Here is a 22,925-nt window from a genome sequence, read left to right as displayed (position 1 = left end):
TTTGTTTTTGACTGAAGCCAGCTGTACCAGAACAAGTAGAACAATATCATCAGTCTAAGCCTCAACTTTACACATACTAACAAATTATATTCCTATGCAAATATGGAATATTTAACTTTAATGTGAACTGAAGATAGGTAGCTGACAACCTTAATCATCTCAACTATTGTATACAAACAAGCACTTAAATGTTTTTTCTGACTAAAACCGGCCCAGCTCCTGAGGCTTTTGCATTTTCATGTGCATTGCAGTATTTCATGCTTGTTAAAAGGTGTCAGAGAAGGAATAAGGAAAAAAGGCTAGTAAAGCAATTTCCAGGGAAGAACAGCATTTACTTCATCAATGCAAACACCTTCTCCTTTCACTGTATTGCACCCACACCTACGTTGTAAAGCATTTAAACTATACTCTAGGGTATGCTCATATGCAAGAGGGGAGGTATTAGTTAAATTCAGTCCAGCTGTTGGAACTGGGCCAGGTTTTTTTCTTTCAGTTAGGCAGGTGGAAGTAGTCTGGAATTGACTTGCAAATGCTAAGCTCTTCGGGTACCCTGTATGTTTAATCAAGCTACTTTACTATCCCAGCTATGTATTCAGGGTAGCTCTTTCCTGTAAGCATGTATCTTCTGTTTTGCTGAGACCAGGTCCTGTAATGTTGAGAGACAAGAGCAGAAATAAAAAATTAAAATGACCAGTTATCTTTTAATGATGAAGTTTGTAGATGCAGAGAAATTAGAATCAGCCAGTGAAGTTGTTCTCTCTTTTCCACTTAATAGCTGAAATTTCAAAAGCAACTAAATGCACATCTTACTCAAGTTCCTGAAAACCTGTATTTTTATATCCACAGAATAGCCAAAACTGATATTGGTGTGGTGTTTATCTTGTGAAGGTGAGCCTGGCTTTCCCACTTGTGTGTGCTAACTGGAGGCTGATGCACACTGGTCAGCCTGCAGGAGAGCAGGGGTAGCCACCTAGCTGCTTGTGGGGCAGCTGGCAGGCCAACCATGCTGGCAATAGTCATATGCTGGGTGGCATAAAAACATCTGTTTCCTGCCTCTCCATCTCTGATGTTTTCTGGACTTGCTCCTGTTGCAATGGAAGTGGTGTAAATGTGTTGATTAAAAGGTGATGCTCCTTAGGTATCCCACTTAATGAGGCGGCTAGTCTGGGTGAGCACCACACTGAGCTCTAGATCTTCTTGTTACAATGGTAGGTAGATTTTTAGTCATTAAATGATGGTTATGCTTTAAGCTTCCCTCGGACACAGTTGGTATAGCTAAAATTGGTTAAAATGTTTAAAATTCATACCACTTCCTGTTGCAGCATTTATGTTTTCTGTACAGAGAACGTATGTTATTAAACATCTTGTACATGAAACTTCATTTTTTTTTATTTCATTTAAGAAATCTTTATCCCAGCATAACAAAGGGAGTGTAATGACTTCAGCTTCTCACTAGTTGTATCATTCACACATTTAAATAGTTTTGATCTTCTGATTTGTACTGTAACTGGGGATGAAGTAATCTTATCAGGTATCCAGAATTTCTTTTCTCTGAAAGTAATATACTTAAGGGACTTTGAAGTGCTTATAATCAATTAAGATTGATTTTTAGATATGAAGTAGAAATTTCAAATTAACAGATCCTAAGACTAGTCCCGATATTTCATTGTGAATGAGATCTAATTTGCATAAAATAGTACTAATGCTTTAAATCATTCCCTCATAAATAGAAGGACTATTCTGACTGCTGTCTCAAATGTGGTTTTGTCCTTTTGAATTAGCCTGAATTTTCACTACATTAGGTATTTGCTGCAGAGGGTTTTGGAAAATGTTATCTTGTTCTGATGTACATCAGACAGGTATGTAGCTGATTGGTTTTGGGATTCCTTGATTTAATTTTTTTTAGTTTACAGAAGCTATATGAGTTGCCTTTTCAGGTAGTTTAATGTATTATGCATTGAAATGTTTTTTATGTTAAAGGCTCAAGAAGCCAAATGAGCTTGCTAGACTTAATTCTCTCTAGAATCTCAGTGCTATTCAAAACTTCAAAGAAATCTTTTTTTATTTGTTTGTTTGCCAGGAAGGTGCAGATAGGCTGTCTTAAGACATCAAGTGGTAGTGTTACAGCAGTGATACTTGCTCTTTAACATGTAGTGAACATCTTGCGCACCTTTATAGAGGCTTTCACAAATGGCACTTGTGAAGTGTGTGTGGTTGAGCCAGAGGATCCCAAATGTTTGGTCACTTAAAAATAATTCTTTGAATGTGCTAGCAGTAAGGGTTACTGTTACAATGATGATTCAGAATTGCACAGACTTATCTTTAGCCGTTGCTTATTGATATCCAGAGTTTTATATACAGTTTTGTCTTCTGTCATAAACCAAATAGCAACTGAAAATTGGGAAGACATTTCCCTTCTCCACAGGTGGCTCTGAAACGGAGGTTTGAGTTTCTTGTCAGCTTCGTTTTGGAAGAGATAGAGCTGAAACGCTGATCTGATGAGGATTGCTGTATTCTGTGTCGCTTCTGGCCATTGAGTGTGTCAAAGGCAGTTTTGCAGGGACTGAGGCATTCTTTGAAGCCTTATTTTGAGCATTGACTTGAGGCTTGCTTTGTTTTCAAGGTCTAGTGTCTCTTAAATCTCTTGTCTTTTGTCAGCTTAGCATTTTTGTGGTTTGTATCAGCCTGAAACAAGGTTCCCTTGCAGCCCTTAGCACAAAAGCCTTAATGTGCATAGTGACTTTCTTTATTGGCATATAAAATTAATTTCAGTTTTGATACTTTGATGGAACTAGGGATTACTTTTCTTTCAAGTGGAAGGTGTTAGGGAGAAATTCTTGGCAGATAATACTTTGTATCTGGGTTTGGAAGGTTATTCAGAAATTCAGGGTAGAAGTGTGAACACTGATGTATCTAACAGCATCTAGTAGATCTTGTGGGTTTGGTGGTTTCAGGTTTTTTTATTTTAAAAAATAACAGAATGCCAGGGAAATTGAAATTAGAAGCATTGTTGAACATCAGCTTTTGGCTTGTTGGAAGACTTAACGGTACTTGGTGCATTATTGTGGTTATGTCAGCCTGTCGGACACACTGGTAAGTAATTGTTCTTCACAGATGGGCAACTGGGGAGAAGAAATCTCTTGTTACAAAACCCTGTGAACTTAAGTGTGACTTGAGTCATATGTAACAATTGAGATGTAATGTTGTAGCACAATTTGGTAAGTGTGGTATGTTCTTTTTTTCTTAATAGTACATGCTGACTGATAGTTACTAGCCTCAATTTTTACTTTTTGCACCTGAAGTATGGTGTGTTAATACCCCTGTGTTTAGGAGTCGCTTCACAGTTTAGATTCTGCAGGAATAAACTGTCATCATTTTTGTGATTTGTAGGATTTTGCCTATGCCAAGTTATCCCTTTCTGAGATTTTTGGAGTCTGATTTTATTCAGTGAAACAGTTCAGATTTGTCTTGGGGGTAGTTTTGAGATGTGCTCTTTCAGCGTGATATGAAGTTACTGTGAGTATGTTAAGCTGAGAAGTGACTGTAGTCAGGTGCTGTGGATGTCAGGCACTGTATTACATCCATTGGTAACATCTTGCTAGGCTTCAACTAGTACTGAATATATAGACTTTAGCAGATGGTTGTCCTCCCAGCCTGAAAGCTGATAATGAATCCATGTGGTTAAGTCGCAGAGTAATTTGGTCTCTACTCTCTGTTTTAGCTGACCTTTGTTAGCTGGGGAAAATGTTTAACCTTTCTACTACTATATAAATCCCTTGTAAATGCCTCTCAGTTCCCTATGTGCTGGGGCTTGAAGGTAGTGTAAAAGTGTGCTTTTCTGCTTACAGTGGTAGTGCTTCCTTAAAGGGAGGCTTGCTTTAGTGCTTAAGACTGCTTCTTTTGTATACTGTTGGATTATAGTATGTTTATTTCTTCTGAGGCTGTAGGAAGGTGCTGATAAACTGCTGTATTTCTAAAATGCTTCATCTGAAGCACAAGCTTTAAGTACCTACTCTTTACGAAATGCCAAGTCAGGACAACAAAATTAACTAGATCACTTAAGTCTGTTTTCGAGGAATAAAATTTGTGCATACACGTGTTTTTCATGTACAGTCTATAATTGCAATGACTGATGTGCGTTAAGTGGAATTCATGATCTTAAATGTATTGGTATATAATGGTCATCTTATATGTCGGGGACATCCAATGGAACACTAGTATCATCAGGTTAGAAATAATGTCAGTGTACATCTAGCTGAGAGCACCAGTTGTGATCTGACCATGGCAACAAAGTTTAACTGCCAGAAAGCACCATAGACTCTTTGCGAACTTCAGTGCCGTATACTTGTAGGAAGACTCTAGCCCTAGCACTATACTACTGATTCTTGGATGATCCTGGTGACCGCGTCATGCTGAATTTTTAAAGATGCTGTGCCAGCAGGAGACTCTGCAAGACTGGGAGCCCTTAGTTCAGTGGAGGTCAGATAACACTCATCAGTTCTGTGAAGTTAAGGCTAAGTGATATCCCCAGTTGTCAACCTGCTTGCTCTGTGAATGGAGAAGCAGCTCTGGACTTAGTGGTGAGTACTACCTATTCTGCCTTTTAAAGAAGGAAGGGGAGGGGGGGAAGTACCAGAGCTGCTTTGAAAGAGAAACTGCATCTAATACATTTAAAAGGAAATAAAAAAGAAGAGCTAAAAGGGTAAAACCCAGGTAATATGGAGATTGCCTTAAGAAGGGTATTAAAGCTCAGAAAATGTGTGCTAGTAGTCAGCAAAAATGTCCATGTAGTTGAAAATCTTTTTTTGAAGAATCTTTCTAGAGTGGTAGCTCTCTAAATGAGGAAGAGATGGGAGATTCTTGTACATTAAATGTAAAACCATAATGGAATAGTAAAATATTTTGAAGATCAGATTGATAAAAGCAAAAAATAGTAAAAAAATATTGGGACAGAATTATAATAGGATAGGATCAGTGGGGCTGAAATAATGGAAGTATGAAACACAGATAAAACCCTAATTGAAAAGCTGAGTGAATTATTTGCCTTTAGAAAGAAGCTTAGAGTCTTCCCAGTAGAGCCTTTATGGATGGATGACTCCGAGTAACTGTGTTTAGTCAAAGCACTATTAGAGGAGGTTTTAGAGTAAATTGATAAAATGAATAGTAATGTCTTGCCTGGGACTGCACTGTATTTGTTTTTTTCTAAACCAAAAATATTAAGCTGCTGAACTGTTGAACACAGCATATAGTCCTTCTTAAATCTGCTTTGCTTCCGGAAGAATGGTGGGTGGCAAATGTTATTGCTGTCCCCTAAAAAGCTTCAGGTTTGGTGTATTTTTTTCTGCTCAATAGAAAATATTCTACAGTATTATCAGATAGATAAATGATAAAATGTAGAGGTAAATTGTAATTAGGGAGCAAATTTAGAAGAAAATTGTGCCTTGCATCAATTAAATCACTGAGATTTTAAATACTGCGCATACAGTGCTGGATTTTGGGGAGAAAATGCTAATGGATACTCAACTGATTTGCCATGTGAAGGAGTACCCCTTAAAATGTAAGATAAGTAGGAATTAAAGGTTAGATTTTAGGTGGAGTTGGGGTGGTGTTACTAGTGAGAAGTTCTGTAAAGGACTTTGGTGTCTGGCACCATTCAGACGGTTGAGAAAAGGAGGTTTTATAGCAGAAATCCAAGACAGCGTTGCCTAACTACATTTTTCCATTGAAACACAGAGTTTTCATGGGGAAGAAGTACTGAAAAACATTTTTAGGCTATTTAGTGCCCTTACATTTGATACAGTTTTTAAGGTAATTCAAATATAAAATTCTAATATAACGAGAAACTTGAATGACTGATCTAGCTGGTTACATGTAATAACTTTCCAGGTTCTTCATTTGTCCATTCCCTGCCTACCCAATATTCTCCTGTTCCTCAGCAATTCAATCCTATCATACTGAGCTTTTGCAGCAGGCCTACATGGTCACAAAATCAAATGGTTTAGCAAAATAATAGGGGGAGAAGAAAGTGTAACTCTGGTAGATGCTCTAGTGCTAGTGTCCTCTTACTGTACTGTAAAGAGAACTTGCTTTGTTTAAAGTAGTATAGTTCATGCTTGTAGATGTAAAAGGAGAATTGTGTTTGTTTACTTGAGTAAGTTGGTTAATCGAGTGGTGAACAGAAAGACAAGCCTTTCTTACTCTCAGATCTAAAATAATTAAATGAACACTGCTATGCAAACTGGTTGAGAACAGTGAAGCTAAGGTAATGTGCTAAGCAGTGAAACTACATCCTGCATAGATTCATGGTGTGAAGTCTGCTCATTTCATTTACCTGTGTTTGAGCTTTAGCATGTTTGGTATTGCCTCTGATGGATGATGGGTAGTGCTGGTGTTTTCTCTGTACTGCTGGTTTTCACTGATACTTTTGAGCTTAGAGAAGTTATTTGCCCTAACTCAAAAGGAATGTGATACTAGCAGTGAAGGTCAGTAGCAAGGATAGGACATAGAAAGTATTTTAAAAGGCTAATTTTAGTTAGTGTGGGTGATCTTCCTAGGCTGCCAGGGGTCATCCAGTCCTGATTTTTCTCTGGATTCATTTCTGATGGTACATGTCTTTTCCACTGATAGTTAAATGAACCTAGGGAGATTGCCTTCACTAGGTTAAAATTGTTCTTTCTCAATCTTTTGATCTCTTTTAGCAAAAATGTATAGCAGCATTGTAGGGGATGCATCCCGAGTGCCCAGTATCATAAAGGAGCTGAGATATTTATGGACTGGTTTTCCTTTACAGTGTTCGGGGTATAGATCCTAAGTAGACTCAGTGCCACTGTACTACTTGTTTCCTTTTCCCACAAGCCTAATCTGCCTTTTTTGCGTTGAGTTCAGTCATCTTCTGTCACTTGTGATTGACTTTTTTGGTTAGATAACTGGCATAGGTTATGTGTTTAGGTTGTGAATGTGATCCTATCTGAATGTGAGACTGTCTAACCTCTATTTACTGCGTCCTTCAGTGTGCACGTATAAACACCTGGAGAGTCATTCCAGTGAAACTGCATGGGGAAGTCAATGTTTTTTGCCTTTGGGATACTTATTGTGGTTTATGACAAAGCTTTCTGTAAGGTGTAAAATCTCTTTTTTTTTTTTTTTTTTTTTTTTTTTTTTTAAATAAACCAAACCAACAACCACCAAACCCAGAAAACAACTCCTGCATCTTGCTAGGAGAGATTGAGTTATAAATTACACACACGGTTTTCCTTATCTTTTTGATGGATAGCTGCACTTTTGACCTAGAAACAACTGACTCCAGAACAAAACACTTCTTTCTTTACATACAAAACTTTATTTTTTTTATTTACAGACTATGAGAAGACACAGAAATGAAGTTACAATTGAATTGCGGAAGGTGAGTCTGCTTTTGATTATTAACTGTGTTACTTTGCTAATAATGCTGTGGTGTCTTAACTAAATATTTTACCGTAAGCTGTGCTTTATGGCCCCAAACTTATATTAAAGAGTTGTAAATTTGTGGATTACTAACTGCAGATTCTAATGTTAGTTTTATTCTCCAACTCCTTAAGCTCACTACAGCAGCACAGTACTGCTTTACTCCAATGTATCACTTGGAAATAATCCATACTCAGTTTCTGTACCAGTTTTCATATTATTACAGTGAAGCTGTCAGCTGTTCAAATTTTTGAAGTCTCCAAAAGGGAAAAAGGAAGAGTTTTAGCATTTAGAAGGTGCGGATGTTCTTGTATTTTGTTTTCTGAAAATTACTGCTTCTGTGCTGTAGAGGGAGCTAACTTCAGGGTCAGATTTTGGTTATATTGGGTAAATGCCAATTTATCTGGGAAGATCATGACCATCAGAGGTGATCTAGTTCAGTGCTCTGCCTACATACAAGATTTGTTACACCCTTGTCATTCGTAACACTTCCAAGAGTCTTTCTAGGCACCTTGAAGGCTTGCTGCTGGAGGATGTTTTCACAAGCTAAACTGCTTTTGGGCAATTAGTGTAAACCTAAGGGGTAAACTTTTATCTGCCTTTGGGTACTTTCAGTATATTTGAGAACTGATACTCGCCCCTCTAGTTTTATCCTGTTAAGACAAATTCAGTTCTTCACCCTTTCCTTGGACATTCTGTTTCCTAGATATGACTTGTTGCTGCTCCTCAGATCCAAATTGCCTGTATCTTTCTGGAAGTGTGAAAGTCTGGAAGGGTGAAGGCTACAGCTCAGGTTTAAATGGGACAGTGAAAAATAATTCTTAACATAGTATTCCTATTTATATTGAGTATGTTGTTGACTCTAACTCAGTCTGTGATCCATCATATCCTTTGGACACTTTCTACAGTACTGCAAAGCAACGGTAATTGTTTACATTCTCTGTTTGCATAGTTAAATGCATGCAGAAGTTTTAAACATGGTTGCTTCTTGTCTTTTGAATTGCATCTGGTTTTTCCAGACTTTCTTAACTTGAATTTCCATTCTGTTCCCCAGTATGTTTCAAGGCCTCCCATCAGCCATGTTTTCTAGTATTTTCATTAATGACTTAATGGAAGTGTGTGCTTTGAATATTCTAGATATAGGCCAAGCTCCTTTGTGTCTCCCATTTGATGCATATCTCCAGTTTGCCAGTTGAGTCATTGGCAGTCTTGAGTGATGCTTACTTAGGAGTACATACCCACCCAATTTAAATTAAATTTCTTTTTCATTATTTGCAAACTGAGTGTGGTGGGTTGACCCTGGCTGGAGGCCAGGTGCCCACCAGCGCTGCTCTCTCACTCCCCTCATTCACTAAACAGGGGAGAAAAGGCATAACGAAATGCTTGTAGGTCGAGATAAGGACAGGGAGAGATCACTCACTAATTATTGTCACGAGCAAAACAGACCAAACTTAGAGAGGGAATTCACCAATTTATTACTAAGCAAAACAGAGTAGAGGAATGAGAAAATAAAATCAACTCTTAAAACACTTCCCCCCACCCCTCCCATCTTCCCGGGCTCAACTTCACTCCCGGCTTCAAACCTTCCCCCCCTCAGCGGCACAGGGGGACGGGGAGTGGGGGTTACGGTCAGTTCATCACACGGTGTTTCTGTCGCTTCTTCATCCTCAGGGGGAGGACTCCTCTCATCGTTCCCCTGCTCCAGCATGGAGTCCCTCTCACGGGGTGCAGACCTTCAGGAGCAAACTGCTCCAGCGTGGGGTCCCCCACGAGGTCACAAGTCCTGCCAGCAAACCTGCCCTGGCGTGGGCTCCCCTCTGCACGGGTCCACCGGTCCGGCCTGGAACTTGCTCCAGCGTGGGCTTCCCACGGGCCGCAGCCTCCTTCAGGTGCCTCCACCTGCTCCGGCGTGGGGTCCTCCACGGGCTGCAGGTGGAATCTCTACACCCCCTCATCCTTCCTCCATGGGCTGCAGGGGGACAGCCTGCTTCACCATGGCCTTCACCACGGGCTGCAGGGGGATCTCTGCTCCGGCGCCCGGAGCTCCTCCTCCCCCTCCTTCTGCACTGACCTTGGTGTCTGTAGAGTTTCTTACATCTTCTCACTCCTCTCTCCGGCTGCAAAAGCTCTCTCTCTAAGTGTTTTTCTACTTCTTAAATATGTTATCACAGAGGCGCTGATTGGCTTGGCCTTGGCCAGCAGCGGGCCCGTCTTGGAGCCGGCTGGCATTTGCTCTGTCAGACACAGGGGGAGCTTCTAGCAGCTTCTCACAGAAGCCACCCCTGTAGCCCCCCCGCTACCAAAACCTTGCCATGCAAACCCAACACACTGAGAGAAGACAAAAGCCTTGCTAAAATCACAGTGATGGGTTTATAAATAGAAGTTATGTTAATAGAAATTGGCTTGACTTGTTTTTGAGAAATTTTGTCTGCACTTATCACCTGATTGTGTAGGAGCTACCAAAAAATCTTGTGTTAGTATTTTCCTGGGATCCTTCTGCTCTTCTTAAAAGAGACTTCTTTTTTTTTCTTCATGTCTTATAGAAAAACTTCTGTATCTCATTACAGTATAAAAAATAAATATTTGTAAGATTCATCCCGGGACTGTAAGAATTGGTTGAAGAAACCTGATTGGACCCAAATGACTGGGAAAAAAAAATCTTACTACTTACATGAACATGATGTGTCATCTAAAAATTGTTTAATGCTTTTGCATTTTCCTAATTAAAGAAACTAGCTGAATGTGTCTGAACGTGTGGTGTAGCTTAAGCTGGGCTATGGCCTCATCAGTACTGGCAGATGACTGAGGTGTGGAGAAAACTACTTTCACACACAGTGGCAAGTAAAAAATTAAATTAGCCAGTTTTTGCTTAAAGTGAGATTCAGGTAATTAATTTTGATATCTGAATTATCAGCAGTTGAAGTTTATGCTGATATGTTAGAGGCCCTCTCTGCTCAGAACTAGTGTGTCGACTCAGTGTAAAACTCGCTGTATAACTGTGAAATCTGCACTGGGAAGAGTTGTTCATAGCACAATATAGGCCTATGTCTGCTAGCAAAGCAATGCTGTAAAAGATGGCTTAGCTAATGCAGCATATCCTCATGCATCTGGTTAAATTGTGAGATTGCATGTGAGCGTTCTAGTGCAGTCTTTGGAGAGACCTTTGCAGCACAAAGTGAGAATTTTTAATTTGAATTTAATTCTCATAATTGTTTTTTGTAACAGGTCACAATTTCAAGGCCATTTTATTACAGAAGTCTGGTGGGGAGCAAGTTATACACTTCAGACAAGGCAACGGATTGTGTATTGTGGTGGGTTGACCCTGGCTGGAGGCCAGGTGCCCACCAGAGCTGTTATATCATTCCTCCTCCTTCACTAGACAGGGGAGAAAAGGTATAACGAAACACTTGTGGGTCGAGATAAGGACAGGGAGAGATCACTCACCAGTTACCGTCATGGGCAAAACAGGCTCAACTTAAAGAAAAATTAATCTCATTTATTACCAAGCAAAACAGAGTAGAGCAATGAGAAATAAAATCAAACCTTAAAACACCTCCCCCCACCCCTCCCATCTTCCTGGGCTTAACTTCACTCCTGGTTTCAACCTACTCCCCCCTCAGCAGCACAGGGGGACGGGGAGTGGGGGTTGTGATCAGTTCATCACACGTCGTCTCTGCTGCTCCTTCCTCCTCAGGGGGAGGACTCCTCACACTCTGCCCCTGCTCCAGCCTGGGGTCCCTCCCACGGGAGACAGTCCTCCACCAACTTCTCCAACGTGAGTCTTTCCCACGGGAGACAGTCCTCCATGAACTGCTCCAGCGTGGGTCCCTTCCACGGGGTGCAGTCCTTCAGGACCAGACTGCTCCAGCGTGGGTCCCCCATGGGGTCACAAGTCCTGCCAGCAAACCTGCTCCATCATGGGCTCCTCTCTCCACGGGGCCCCAGGTCCTGCCAGGAACTTGCTCCAGCGTGGGTTTCCCACAGGGTCACAACCTCCTTCAGGTGCCTCCACCTGCTCCGGCATGGGATCCTCCACGGGCTACAGGTGGAATCTCTGCACCTCCTCATCCTTCCTCCATGGCCTACAGAGGGACAGCCTGCTTCACCATGGTCTTCACCACGGGCTGCAGGGGAATCTCTGCTCCAGCGCCTGGAGCACCTCCTCCCCCTCCTTCTTCACTGACCTTGGTGTCTGTAGAGTTTCTTACATCTTCTAACTCCTCTCTCCGGCTGCAAAAGCTCTCCCTAAGTTGTTTTTTCCCTTCTTAAATATGTTATCACAGAGGTGCTGATTGGCTTGGCCTTGGCCAGCGGCGGGTCCGTCTTGGAGCTGGCTGGCATTTGCTCTGTCAGACACAGGGGAAGCTTCTAGCAGCTTCTCACAGAAGCCACCCCCGTGGCTTCCCCACTACCAAAGCCTTGCCACACAAACCCAATACATCTATGTGGAAGGAATCTTGTATGTGCCAGTAATACGTGAGTAAAAATGTGGAAGAGGAAGCCTGTGAGCTGCTGTTGACTTTTCTCTGAGAACTGCACATACACAGATGAGTTACACACTTAGAGAGGCCTAAGCACTGGATGTAGGTCAGGCTGTAAATCAAGAGTGAACAGCAGCTGCAGAACTCTTTTAAGTGCAGGAAGTTGTGTTCTTCTGGAGTGTTTGCTGAACATCTTCCCCTGCAGAGACCAGAAGAAATCTGCTTTAATAAGAGATTCACCATGTGTCTGAGTTTTTGGGTTGCAGCAACTGAACTGTGCTAGTGGGCAGCTGGTCTGTTGTGGGAACTCTGTGGCAGAGTGAGGCCACTGCTTCTGGTACAGAATTGGGATTGAAATGTGAAGGGATGTTATTTGTTCAGCCTGGAGAAGAGAAGGCTCCAGGGAGACCTTATTGTGGCCTTTCAATACTTAAAGGGGGCTTATGAGAAAGATGGGGACAGACTTTTTAGCAGGGCCTGTTGTGATAGGACATGGGGTAGTGGTTTTAAACTAAAAGAAGGTAGATTCAAACTAAGTGTAAGGAAGACATTTTTTATGGTGAGGGTGGTGAACCACTGGAACAGGTTGCCCAGAGAGATGGTAGATGCCACATCCCTAGAAACACTCAAGGTCAGGCTGGACAGGGCTCTGAGCAACCTGATCTGGTTGAAGATGTCCCTGCTAATTGCAGGGAAGTTGGACTAGATGACCTTTAAACATTCCTTCCAACCCAAACTATTCTATGATTCTATATTATTTTATTAGGCTACAGTAGTGGAAAAGATAAGCTGTAATATTACTGCTTCAGTCTTCATCTTTATGGCTGACAGTGCTACCCTAGTATGAGTATGCCAAAATCAGGAAATGTTTGTATTGGCATGACCTTAGTAATCCACCAGTGCCTCTTCAAAACAAAGAAGTATCTTCCTTTTATCCCAGCTATCCGGATGCAGAGTGTATACCTGGCTTTTAAAGAAAACAGGCAAATTGAGCGTATTCTTGACCTGTACAGTTGAAGCACTACATAGTTACGGGTTTGTCTTTTGAATCAACTTTTGTATAAATATAAATGAATGGATCTGATGAAGTTGCTTACATCTCTGTTTTGTAAGATGGAATAAATAAAAATCACAGCTTTAAACAGTAGTAAACAATTTCTGCATGCATTAGTGCGAGGTGTTTATTCTTTTGAGATTACAGACAAGGTGCATTTGCAACACATACTGTGTTTCAAGAATACATTATCTCTTCACTATCTTCACACTACAGCTCTTATTCAGAAAAAGACTTTACTTTTTTTCCCCCCTTTTTTCTTTTCCCAGTCACATTATTTGATTAGGAATTGAACTAACAAAGCTATCTATGACATAAAAGGGTAGCAGTCTTCTGGCAGAATCTGGGTTGAGGCAAGGGTTGGCACTGTGAGCCAGTCAGATGACACTCCTGATGGTCAGGGGCCCTTTTCTGGTTCCATATTGGCCTTGCTGAACTTGTTTTATGCATTTTGGGGAAATGACCTGCTACACTTCTAGAAAGATGGTCTTGGTCTCTGGCTGTATTGTTAGTGCAGCAGTGGGCCCAAGAGCTTAAAAACTAGCCATCTCTCTTTCCAGACAGACAAGATAATGATGTCAGTTTTGGTGATGGACACTGTCTCAGGATTTAGAATTTGAACTTCTCAGTGTAGTGTCTTGCAAAGTCTGATTTAGAATGTTTATCACTTAATTTCAGCATCACAGCTGCTCGGATAGCAACAGGGACCCTGGAATTAATTGGCTAACCTAGCTGATTAGTCTCACTCTAAAGGGGAGTGGGCTGGGTCAGTTTAAGGTTCCATACCTAAATGAAGTCTGTAACTCCATTGCTGTGAAAGATTCTTTGGTTCTAGGTGCTTGGCTTTCTATGAGGAGGAAGCTTGACTTAGGCTGCTTGTGTGCTTTAAGAAAGGTAGTCCTTAGCCAGGTCAATGCTATGGTCATTAAGTTAGATGCCGCCCTTCAAAGGAAGCCTTAACGCTCCTAACCTCAGCAGAAACAGAGGATCCTGTCCTCCTTCAAGGCCTGCTCACTGGAATCCTAAGAACTTCCAGGATCTCTTACAAGGTTTATTTTTGACTTTCTTAGCAAACTCAGGTGCCTCTGAGAGCTCATAGACATGAGCTCATGAAAGCTCTAATTGCCAATTAAGTTTCATGCAAAGCAAAGCAATTATTTGCTAAACAAGTGATGGATTAAGGAGCCATGAGCATATGTCTTTTTTTACCTGTTTCTCTGGCATACTGTACTTCTTGTCCTTCCTCTGATCTTTCTTACATAAGATTGCTTATGTCCATAGTAGCTCCTAAATAAAGTAGTGAGCCTTGAAGAAAGGAGACCGTCTTCATCTTGCTGGAAGAACTAGGGTGGGAAAAATCTTCCTGATTCTCAGGAAGTCTGAGAATGCAAAAGAAAAATCCACATTTTCAGTTGCAGGACAGCAAAACTTGCTTCAGTTATACATCTTTTCCAGTTCAGTGTGAATGTATACCTTTTCATTCACTGTAAAGTCCTTTTTTTTTTTTTTTTTTTTTTTTTAGGTATAAGTCTACTGACTTTAAAAAAAAAAGGCTACAGTCACAGAGACAAGCATTACTAGTATGTTCTTCTAGAGGCTTCTCTACCCAGGGTTAGTCATGTAGATTCTTGGGAGAGATCTTGCGTCTACCCTGCCGTGATTGATTCCTCAAAGAAAAGACCCTAGGAGGAAAATTATATTCTCAGTGTGTTCTTCCGGAGACTTAGTTGAAAAGGGCTCGAAGAAATTCCTTGGAGGCTTGCTTGAGTCCATTTTAGTAAGAGCATGCTTTTGCCTAATTTAACAGGCCTCACTCTTTGCAATCCGTGCTTGGGGCTATTGGGCCACACACTGATGTACATGTATGCGGTTACTCACTTTTAGTCAACCTGCTCATCATCTGAGAAAGATGTGCACCAGCCAAACAGGAACATTGTGTCTTCTATCTGTTGTCACAAAGGTGAGTTAGCAGAACTCAAATGTAGAAAAGTTGCCTTTGTCTTCTAACTGCATATCTGTAGTTATGCTCTTTATCTGAAGAACAGTCTTGGAATCTGTTTGACTGCCTTTGGATGCAAGGAACCTAGTTCACTAAGCATGTAGGATATAATTTTGATATCCATGGATTTTAGGATCATCAGATTGACCTGTTCAGCCTTTTTACAGGTTTATAGTTTTGTGGGTTTTTTAATCTCTCTAGGTGTTAATGAGTTCTAAGACAGTGAGTAGTGCCAGCTAATGGTCCTTTCCCAACCATTAAAGAAATTGAATCCTTCCCCAGGTTCATATCCAAGAGCTGTTACTAAAAATTCACTCAGGCTACATAGCCCACCTAGGAAAACTTTCATTAAGAGGATCTTTAGTAGAGGTTTTCAGAGCATCCCTTTAACATGATGAGCTTGGAGTCATAGGCATTTTCTTTTTCTTTATGATGGACTGCGGCAGGTGCTCTCACCCCCCAAAACCAAAATTGGAGATTACATGTAAGTGAAACCTGGAAGTTCAGCTCAGTCTGTCACAACAGTGGTTGCTTAAAAGGGATGTCCAGACAACTTGGACCTCCATCACCGGCCTGATCTTGTAGTCTTTCCTAGGATGTAGGAGCAGAGGAAAGAGCTGCTTGTTGTCATCTGTGAGTATAGCTAATGCTGGCTAGCACTCTAGTTCCTGGTGTTGAGATGTTCTTGAAGTTCTGTTCTTTGTCCCAAGAGGACTCAAACATAAATATCTTAACTTTCATGACGAAAGAACTTCTTCCTACTAGCTGCTGAGTTCCTAAACCTTTCCCTGACCTCAAGAAACATTTCATAATGGAGCTTGTTACCTGAGGGCAAAGATTTCCTTGTTTATTTCTTTTCCCTTTTGATCTTGAAGCTTCCCAACAAAGTTGAGACTCTTCATAGAGTTTTCCCATGTGTCAAATGCTGAAAAGCATGTACTAATTCATATTTAACATCTTTTCACAGCTCCATTAGAGTATCCTATTGGCCATGTCCTGTAGTACTAAGTGGAATGCAGCACAGAGCTTGATGGACATCCTCTTTGCCCACAAAGATTCTTCTTCTGTTAACCGTGTTGTCTTTGAAACTTGTTTGCTGTGATGGCCATTTTTATTTAATCTTGTGGCTATCTTCCAAGAAGGTAAACAAGAAGTACCGGGATCTGCAGGATTTGCGTATTTACTGTTCGTGCAGCCTGACCTTCCCACCGTCAGTGAAGCAAACTGTCATCAAAAACTCTTAACAGATCATCACACTGGACAAGAAAGTGCACTTGTGACATCATTACTGTTGTTTCTAACCATTTGGCATTTTTACCTGGTATATATGTCCACATACCTTTTGTTCCTGCAGAAACCTCTGTAGGCTGTTGTAGTGGATGTACAGTGGATCTACAGGATGATGATATGCTTATAACCAACAGTCAGTTGCTGTTTATAAATTTTCAGACTTTACTGTACATAGCATGCATGGTTCAGGCAGTAGTTGAGGATCTTCCTTTTTGAAGGAGACCTGCTTAGTTCTGTTGATGACAAGGTCTTATCCTTCATCAGGGATTCCAGTCTGATGCCTCTCTTTTTGAAAGGGTGCTCTCACCAGGCTTTGAACAGGACTGCTGTATCCAGGTGTGCGCATTTGTCTTCATTTTCATTGCAGGAGCCTGCAGAACAGGCTGGTGCTATGATTTAGGCAAAAACTTTTGAGCTTGTCACAGTATGACAAAATGCAAGCATTTTAAGGTCACGTCAAGCGCAAATCATGTAATTTTACCTTATGTAGGGGAGTGATTGGTCTATCAAATTACTGTATACAGTGGTTTAGCTGTCCAGGAATGGGATGCTTTTGCAAATGGACAGAGCTGTTTCAAATAGCCTTAGAGCCACTTTTTAGGACTGGAAGGTTCCATGAACACTTTGACTTTATAAGAAATACTAATAAGAATAGCTTTTCCTTAGTAAGAATTTTTTAGTGCTTCTCAATAAGTACTAGCCTTTCTGCTTCAGGCTGCTGTGAAAGTGCCTCTATGTATGTTCTTGACAGTTGTTTTTCAGCCCAACCATCTGCAAACAGTGAGTAGCTACAGGAACATTGTTGCTTGCTCTTACTTGCCCTGGCTAAGGGAAATTTTTTCTGGAGCCCATTGCGCAATATGACTGACAGCCTGAAGATGTTGCCTGCATTCGCAGAAATTCTAGTGTCAACCTGCGGTCAGTTATGTCCTATGAAGTTCAGGTCTCTCAAGAGGGTAGAATATCTTGGTATTAGAATATACATGTTTATACTTATTTTGGTTAACATTAGGAAGCATTCTCTTAGGCATACTCACGTTGCCAAAGGAATTGGATAGTTGTGTATGCAGGTATAAAAGGCTCTCTAAGGAGCTATTAACTTGCTGGAACGGGGAGAACTAGGCTCTTCTTTAGCTCAGTTATGGTGTATATTATGACCATCTTTAACCTGCAGCTACAAACGGAAGGCTTTTCAGTGTTACTCAGTCTTACTATATTAAGATTTCTAATCAGTCTGATGCAGTTTTGCTCTTGTCAAGAGACCCTGTCCCATAGTGGAATTTAAACCTAGATTATATGTTTTCGATGGGTCAGAATTTGAAATGTCGCTCCTTTGTTACCATCTTCACCATTGGTGGCCTCCCAGTGGGATATTCCTCTGTTCCTGATAGCTGCAGAACAATTAGCTGGAGCTCTGTTTTATTTCACCTCTCAACATGCTGCTGCCATTAGGAGAACAGCCCTTCAGTGTCTGATCATCTAGGGATCCATGGGACTCTTTTCCAGGTAATTGGAGTTTTTGAGGAGTACTGTTTGGAGATACCCACTGCATCAATGCAGACATGGACAATTGCTTGAAGGAGAGAGACAAGTTACTGTTCTGTTAATGTTCTTCTGTAACTATGTGTTCATTTACAACCTGCCCTCTTTTCCTCTTCATCCAAGTTCCTGAAAGATTTCTAGAGAATTGGAAGACCTGAAATAAAAGTGTTCATCACCAATTCTGTGGCCACAAGCAGAGAGAATTTGTGCATGCCCCTCTAAATACAACTCAAGCAAATTATTTCAGCTAACAGTACTTGTACAGAAGCACGCTCACTGTGAATAAACATGAAGTGTGTAGCAAATAATGGTTACAGGCAGGTAGTCTTTCTGAAGTGCGGGTGAAGTGGCATGGAATTATTCAGTGCTTTGTCCACTGGCATACTCTAAACTTACTGCCTGGTGTTTGTGGAAGGTGATTTTCCAGCTTTTCAGCTGCTGAAGGCCATGCAGCTCGTTCCTCTGTTCTGGGAGGATGCTGTTCAGTCACCTATAGTGGGACTCTTGCTTTGTTCCAGCTATATTCTCTGTATTGTACTGGACTAGATGACCTTTAAAGGTCCATTCTGTGATTCACTGCTGAATTCCAGCCTCTACCATCATGGTTTTTTAGGGTGTTTGAGAGAGGATCTCAAGATACATACTCATTCTTGCTGGAGAAACATGAAAATAACAAATGAGATAACGTGACATTTCCTAACTAGAATTTTATTTTCAGTAATTCAATAAAAATAGTTTGTTTGCTAAGATCTTGACTATTCTAGATATTTCATCATCTTTTGAATCAAAGAATCTGCAAGAGACCTGCATCTAAAGGGCTTTTTAACAGAAATTTAAAAGTAAAAATCACCTGTCTTTATTGCAAGATCTTGCAAAATACAGTTGAGCACTGCTGATGCCGAATCATTTGCTTGAAAAACAAGTAGATATCACCAACTGAATCCGTGAAAAGCAATTCTTACAACAAGCGTATTTTCCAAAAAACACTGCAAAACAGTTTCCCTGAGTTTTATAAGCATGAGATGTGGAAAATCCAACCATATACTTTAGCCAGAACAGAATCAGAAAACCCTGCCTTGTACCACAGTAGTTTATGGCTAGTGACGAAGAAACTTGGTCCTTCCCGGTAAATCATTTAATATGAATTGTTTAACTTGCTCTAGCAAACAGTTGGCAATGGTTCTGCACTAAGACCCTGATTTCTTCAGGCTGCACCTTTTCAGTAGACAGGGAATGTCTGCTGGGCCAGTGTGTGCCACCCTCGTAACTAAATATGTCTCCCTGTATGTTCACACACGTGTTGGCTTGCGCACCACCATGAACTGTGGTGATACCTCTGGGTGGGAAAAGGACAGTAGGACTGAAGACATCAGGACATTCCTCCAGCTTCAATCCCCTCTCTCAAGATTGGCTTGTGTTACCATAGCAGCACAACTGATCCTGTAGGAACAGTTCATCTGAGGCAGGAAGGAGACCCTTCCTCCATGGGGATGTGTGTAGTAGCTGTGCACTGAAGAAAGCTGACCTCCACGTGGAGAAGGCCTCTGGAAATTGGGTCTGGTCCCTGCAGTTGCCAAAGTATAGGCTGTGGTGTAGACAAACAGCAGGAAAATGAACTGTACTTGGACAAAGCCAGATTGACTGGGATTGAATGATGTTTGCTCTTTGCTTAAAATGTCAGTGCCAAGTACTTAGTGTGGAAAAATGAGAGAAATATATTGTAAGTCTTTATGGTGAATGCGTCCTTCAGTGTGTACCTACCTGATGTGGTTTGTCTGCATAACATGATTTTCTCAGCATTTAACTGCCTGCTCATTTCCATCTTCCTTCTTTCCAAAAACACCTGACAACAAAATACCTTTAGTGCTTGTCCGTACGGATGTACCCTGAGTATGCTGCTGTTACTGTACAGCGCTGGAGAGGCTGCCGTAGCCAATCTAGGTGATCTTGCGCGCTCTTTGGGGATTTAGTTTCTTGACAAAAATTAAACTATGCTAAATTTGTGGAATGTTGTCTTATCTAAAAAGTAAGCAAGTCACAGAAATTTTGGATATGAGGTTGCTTATTTTTTCTAAGATAAAAAAAATAATTGGGGACTCCTTCAAAACAAGGTTCTATTTAGAGGATTTTTTATATATTACAAGCAAAGAATGGTATAATACAATCTCTATAGTCAGTACTGTTCAGTTATCAGATAGCTCTTTGGAGACTGAAAAGCCTGCCTTTCCTTGCTAGTATAATAGATTTGTTTTAGGTGCTTTAGCTGTTTATTACACCTTTTCAATGTTTTGCTTCATTAGAAATTGAAAACTTAACGTGCTTGTATAAAAAAAAACCAAAAAAACCCACAAAAAGATATTCAAATATACATGCCACATCATAATCTTCCATTGCCCTTTCTATCTTTGATTGTACCTCTAGACATACCAAACAAAAGATAAAGTTGAAAATTTAGAAAAGACCATTTCATACTTTTGGAATAATACTTTTAAGATATTTTGAATTTGTAAAAAAGTGCATTGGGATACAGTTACAATTGATGATTTCATTCCTTTCTTTTTAAATTAGTGCTTTAGATGTTCAAATATTCTAATTAAGCAAGACAGAAATGTTAAATGGGTACTTTATCACTGAAAAGGTAATTTTTTCTTCAGTAACTCCTTAAAGGAGCTAAGGCTGAAGAGTGCTTGTTTTAAGTCAGAAATTAGGCTAACAGTGTGAGTGGGAAATATTACAAGTGTCAGTGTACATGGGGCGTGCTGCTTTACACACAAGATGAAAGTACATGTAACCAGGGAACTTTGAAGTAGGTTTGGCTGAAAACTAATTTATACTGGAAAATAACTTCTGTTATGTGTGGCTAAATGTTAACGTCATGCAGATCTATGTGCATTGTAAATGTCTGTTAGAAAATTGATCCCCAAACTGTAAGATTTAATTCATTCAAATGTCATGGATTGACATAGTTCTGTCTATGATTAGCAAGTTGCTAGATTCTTACAGCTGAAATACTGCAAATTCCATTTACAGTTACAAAATGTCTTTAAAAACCCCACAATCTTATCTAAACTTTTATTTTGAAAAGGGCCATTAGATCGTCACCCTGTACTAATGAGCATTAAGTGTCTTTATTTTTTGTCATTCCTTTACAGAACAAGAGAGATGAACATCTTTTGAAAAAAAGAAATGTTCCCCAAGAAGAAAGTTTAGAAGATTCGGATGTTGATGCGGACTTCAAAGCAGTAAGTTCCTTGATTCTGGAATTACTTTTAAAACTTTGGTGGTGTCTCAAAACAATGTATTCCGTTTTTATTTTAACACTGGAAGTATTACAGTTATTTGAAAGCAAAATTATCAACTGATACGCTGTTATAATTAGTTTGATTGTATTAAATGTTTTAAAAATATAATTAGCAACAAAATTACTGAAACATTTTTTTTTCTTTTCAAGCAAAACGTAACACTAGAAGCTATACTGCAGGTATGTTACATTTAGCTATTTTTTTTTAATCAGAAGTGTGTGTTCTGTGCATTTTTGGTTTTTACTTTGGGTTTTGTTTTGTTCTGTTTCAGAACGCCACAAGTGACAACCCAGTGATCCAACTGAGTGCTGTCCAAGCTGCAAGGTAAAAATAAATAAAGGCACAGGAATATATTTCCTACAAATTTTTCATGATGAAAGTTACTTATTTTACTTTTACATTTAATTTCACAGAAAACTCCTATCCAGTGACAGAAATCCACCTATTGATGACTTAATAAAATCAGGAATTTTACCGATTCTGGTAAAATGCCTAGAAAGGGATGATAAGTAAGTATACTTTTAAAAATGTTCCCCTTTACTGGAAATCTACATCCAAAAAAAGTCTCATTATTTCAGATGAAACTGAGGATTCATAGCACCATAGAATCTGACACAGTGGATCACGTTCCATCATGATAAATCATAAATTTTTCAGGAGTATTTATTCTGCCACTGAGAACTTGCATGAGCATATCCAGAAAACCTTACTAAATTTCTCTTTGGTTTTGAATATTCCAGACTTTTTTGTTAACTGTTTTTAAGAAACCTGTCTCAGACATACTACATTTGTGTGAAGGCAGAGAACTTGCCTGGTTGTGAACAGGGCTCTTCTCTTTGCCAGAATACGCTTGTTGTCTTTTTCATTGAGGTTATTAGCTTAAGTTTCTAGCTTCTTTCATTCTCACTGTAAGGTGGGTTTCCTTCTGACTGTGCTCCTCCCTCATGTGATAGTACAACACAGTGAGCGTGCTCTCTGTTATGATTCTTTGTGGGAAAACAAGAGCTTTGGTAAAGGAGATAGAGAACATGAGCATGTAGTTGCAAGAATTTAATGATCTGTAAGAAAAATGCCATATTCCACAATCCGTGAGCAACTTACTCAAATAGATGGGGTTAACACATTTGAGGTAAATGTTTTAGCCTATCTTTGGTCTCAGGCAGCCGTAAGCGTATTTACGGTATTTCCATTTTCAAGGTTATTTCTGCAGCCACAAAGGCTAGAAACTTAAAGAATGCAAATTGGTATTTTGGGTATAATTCGGTGGTTACAAAGATACAAAGTGTGAGTAGCTTTGTTTCTAGCTTGTTTAATAAAACAGTTGCTTAGAAGGCAGCTGCCAATAATATTCAAATCAGGATAGCATTTTAAAATGGGTCATGAATGCTTGTCTGCTCTAGAAGTAGCTGGTTCAGTGTGGTGAAAATTCTTTTAATTTTCATTTTCTGTCTAGTTTTTGTATGATTTACCTTTTTAAATGTTTCATAAGCCTTTTGAAATTGAACTCAACATTTTCTTAAGCAGTCCTTTTAAGTGTGATCGCTATATAATATTTAGTAGAGGTAAATTCTGCAAAGGCTTTGTATAACAGATTGTTAAAGCTATAAATGAAAGCTTATCACAAGAGGAAGAAAAGAAAAACCAACCTAGAACTAGAATTTTAATGCGTCTGATCCTAGAATGTAAAGGTTTATAGATAGCTGCTGACAGGTATTATTTGTTTTTACAAATCCTTATTTACACATCTTGGGCTCTCCTATCTATTTTTTTTCCAATCCCATCCAAAATAAAACCTTAAAATGCTTTGGAAACTA

The 22,925-nt window shown here is 39.9% G+C and overlaps 1 protein-coding gene across 2 annotated transcripts in view; it reads left to right on the top strand.

Moving 5' to 3' along the window:
- KPNA3 (karyopherin subunit alpha 3) overlaps positions 1-22,925 on the top strand; it is a 53,041-nt gene that overhangs the window by 12,107 nt on the left and 18,009 nt on the right. For both annotated transcript variants that reach the window (XM_054826999.1, XM_054827010.1), the window contains exons 2-6: positions 7,358-7,402; positions 20,962-21,051; positions 21,261-21,290; positions 21,383-21,435; positions 21,525-21,620. In XM_054826999.1, the coding sequence (XP_054682974.1) occupies positions 7,358-7,402; positions 20,962-21,051; positions 21,261-21,290; positions 21,383-21,435; positions 21,525-21,620 (314 nt within the window). The remainder of the gene's footprint in view (positions 1-7,357; positions 7,403-20,961; positions 21,052-21,260; positions 21,291-21,382; positions 21,436-21,524; positions 21,621-22,925) is intronic.

This window comes from Grus americana, chromosome 1 (assembly GCF_028858705.1).
Source record: "Grus americana isolate bGruAme1 chromosome 1, bGruAme1.mat, whole genome shotgun sequence".
NCBI classification, from domain to species: Eukaryota; Metazoa; Chordata; class Aves; order Gruiformes; family Gruidae; genus Grus; species Grus americana.
The sequence above is the reverse complement of the archived record's forward strand: the minus strand, read 5'-3'. Positions and strand labels throughout refer to the sequence as shown.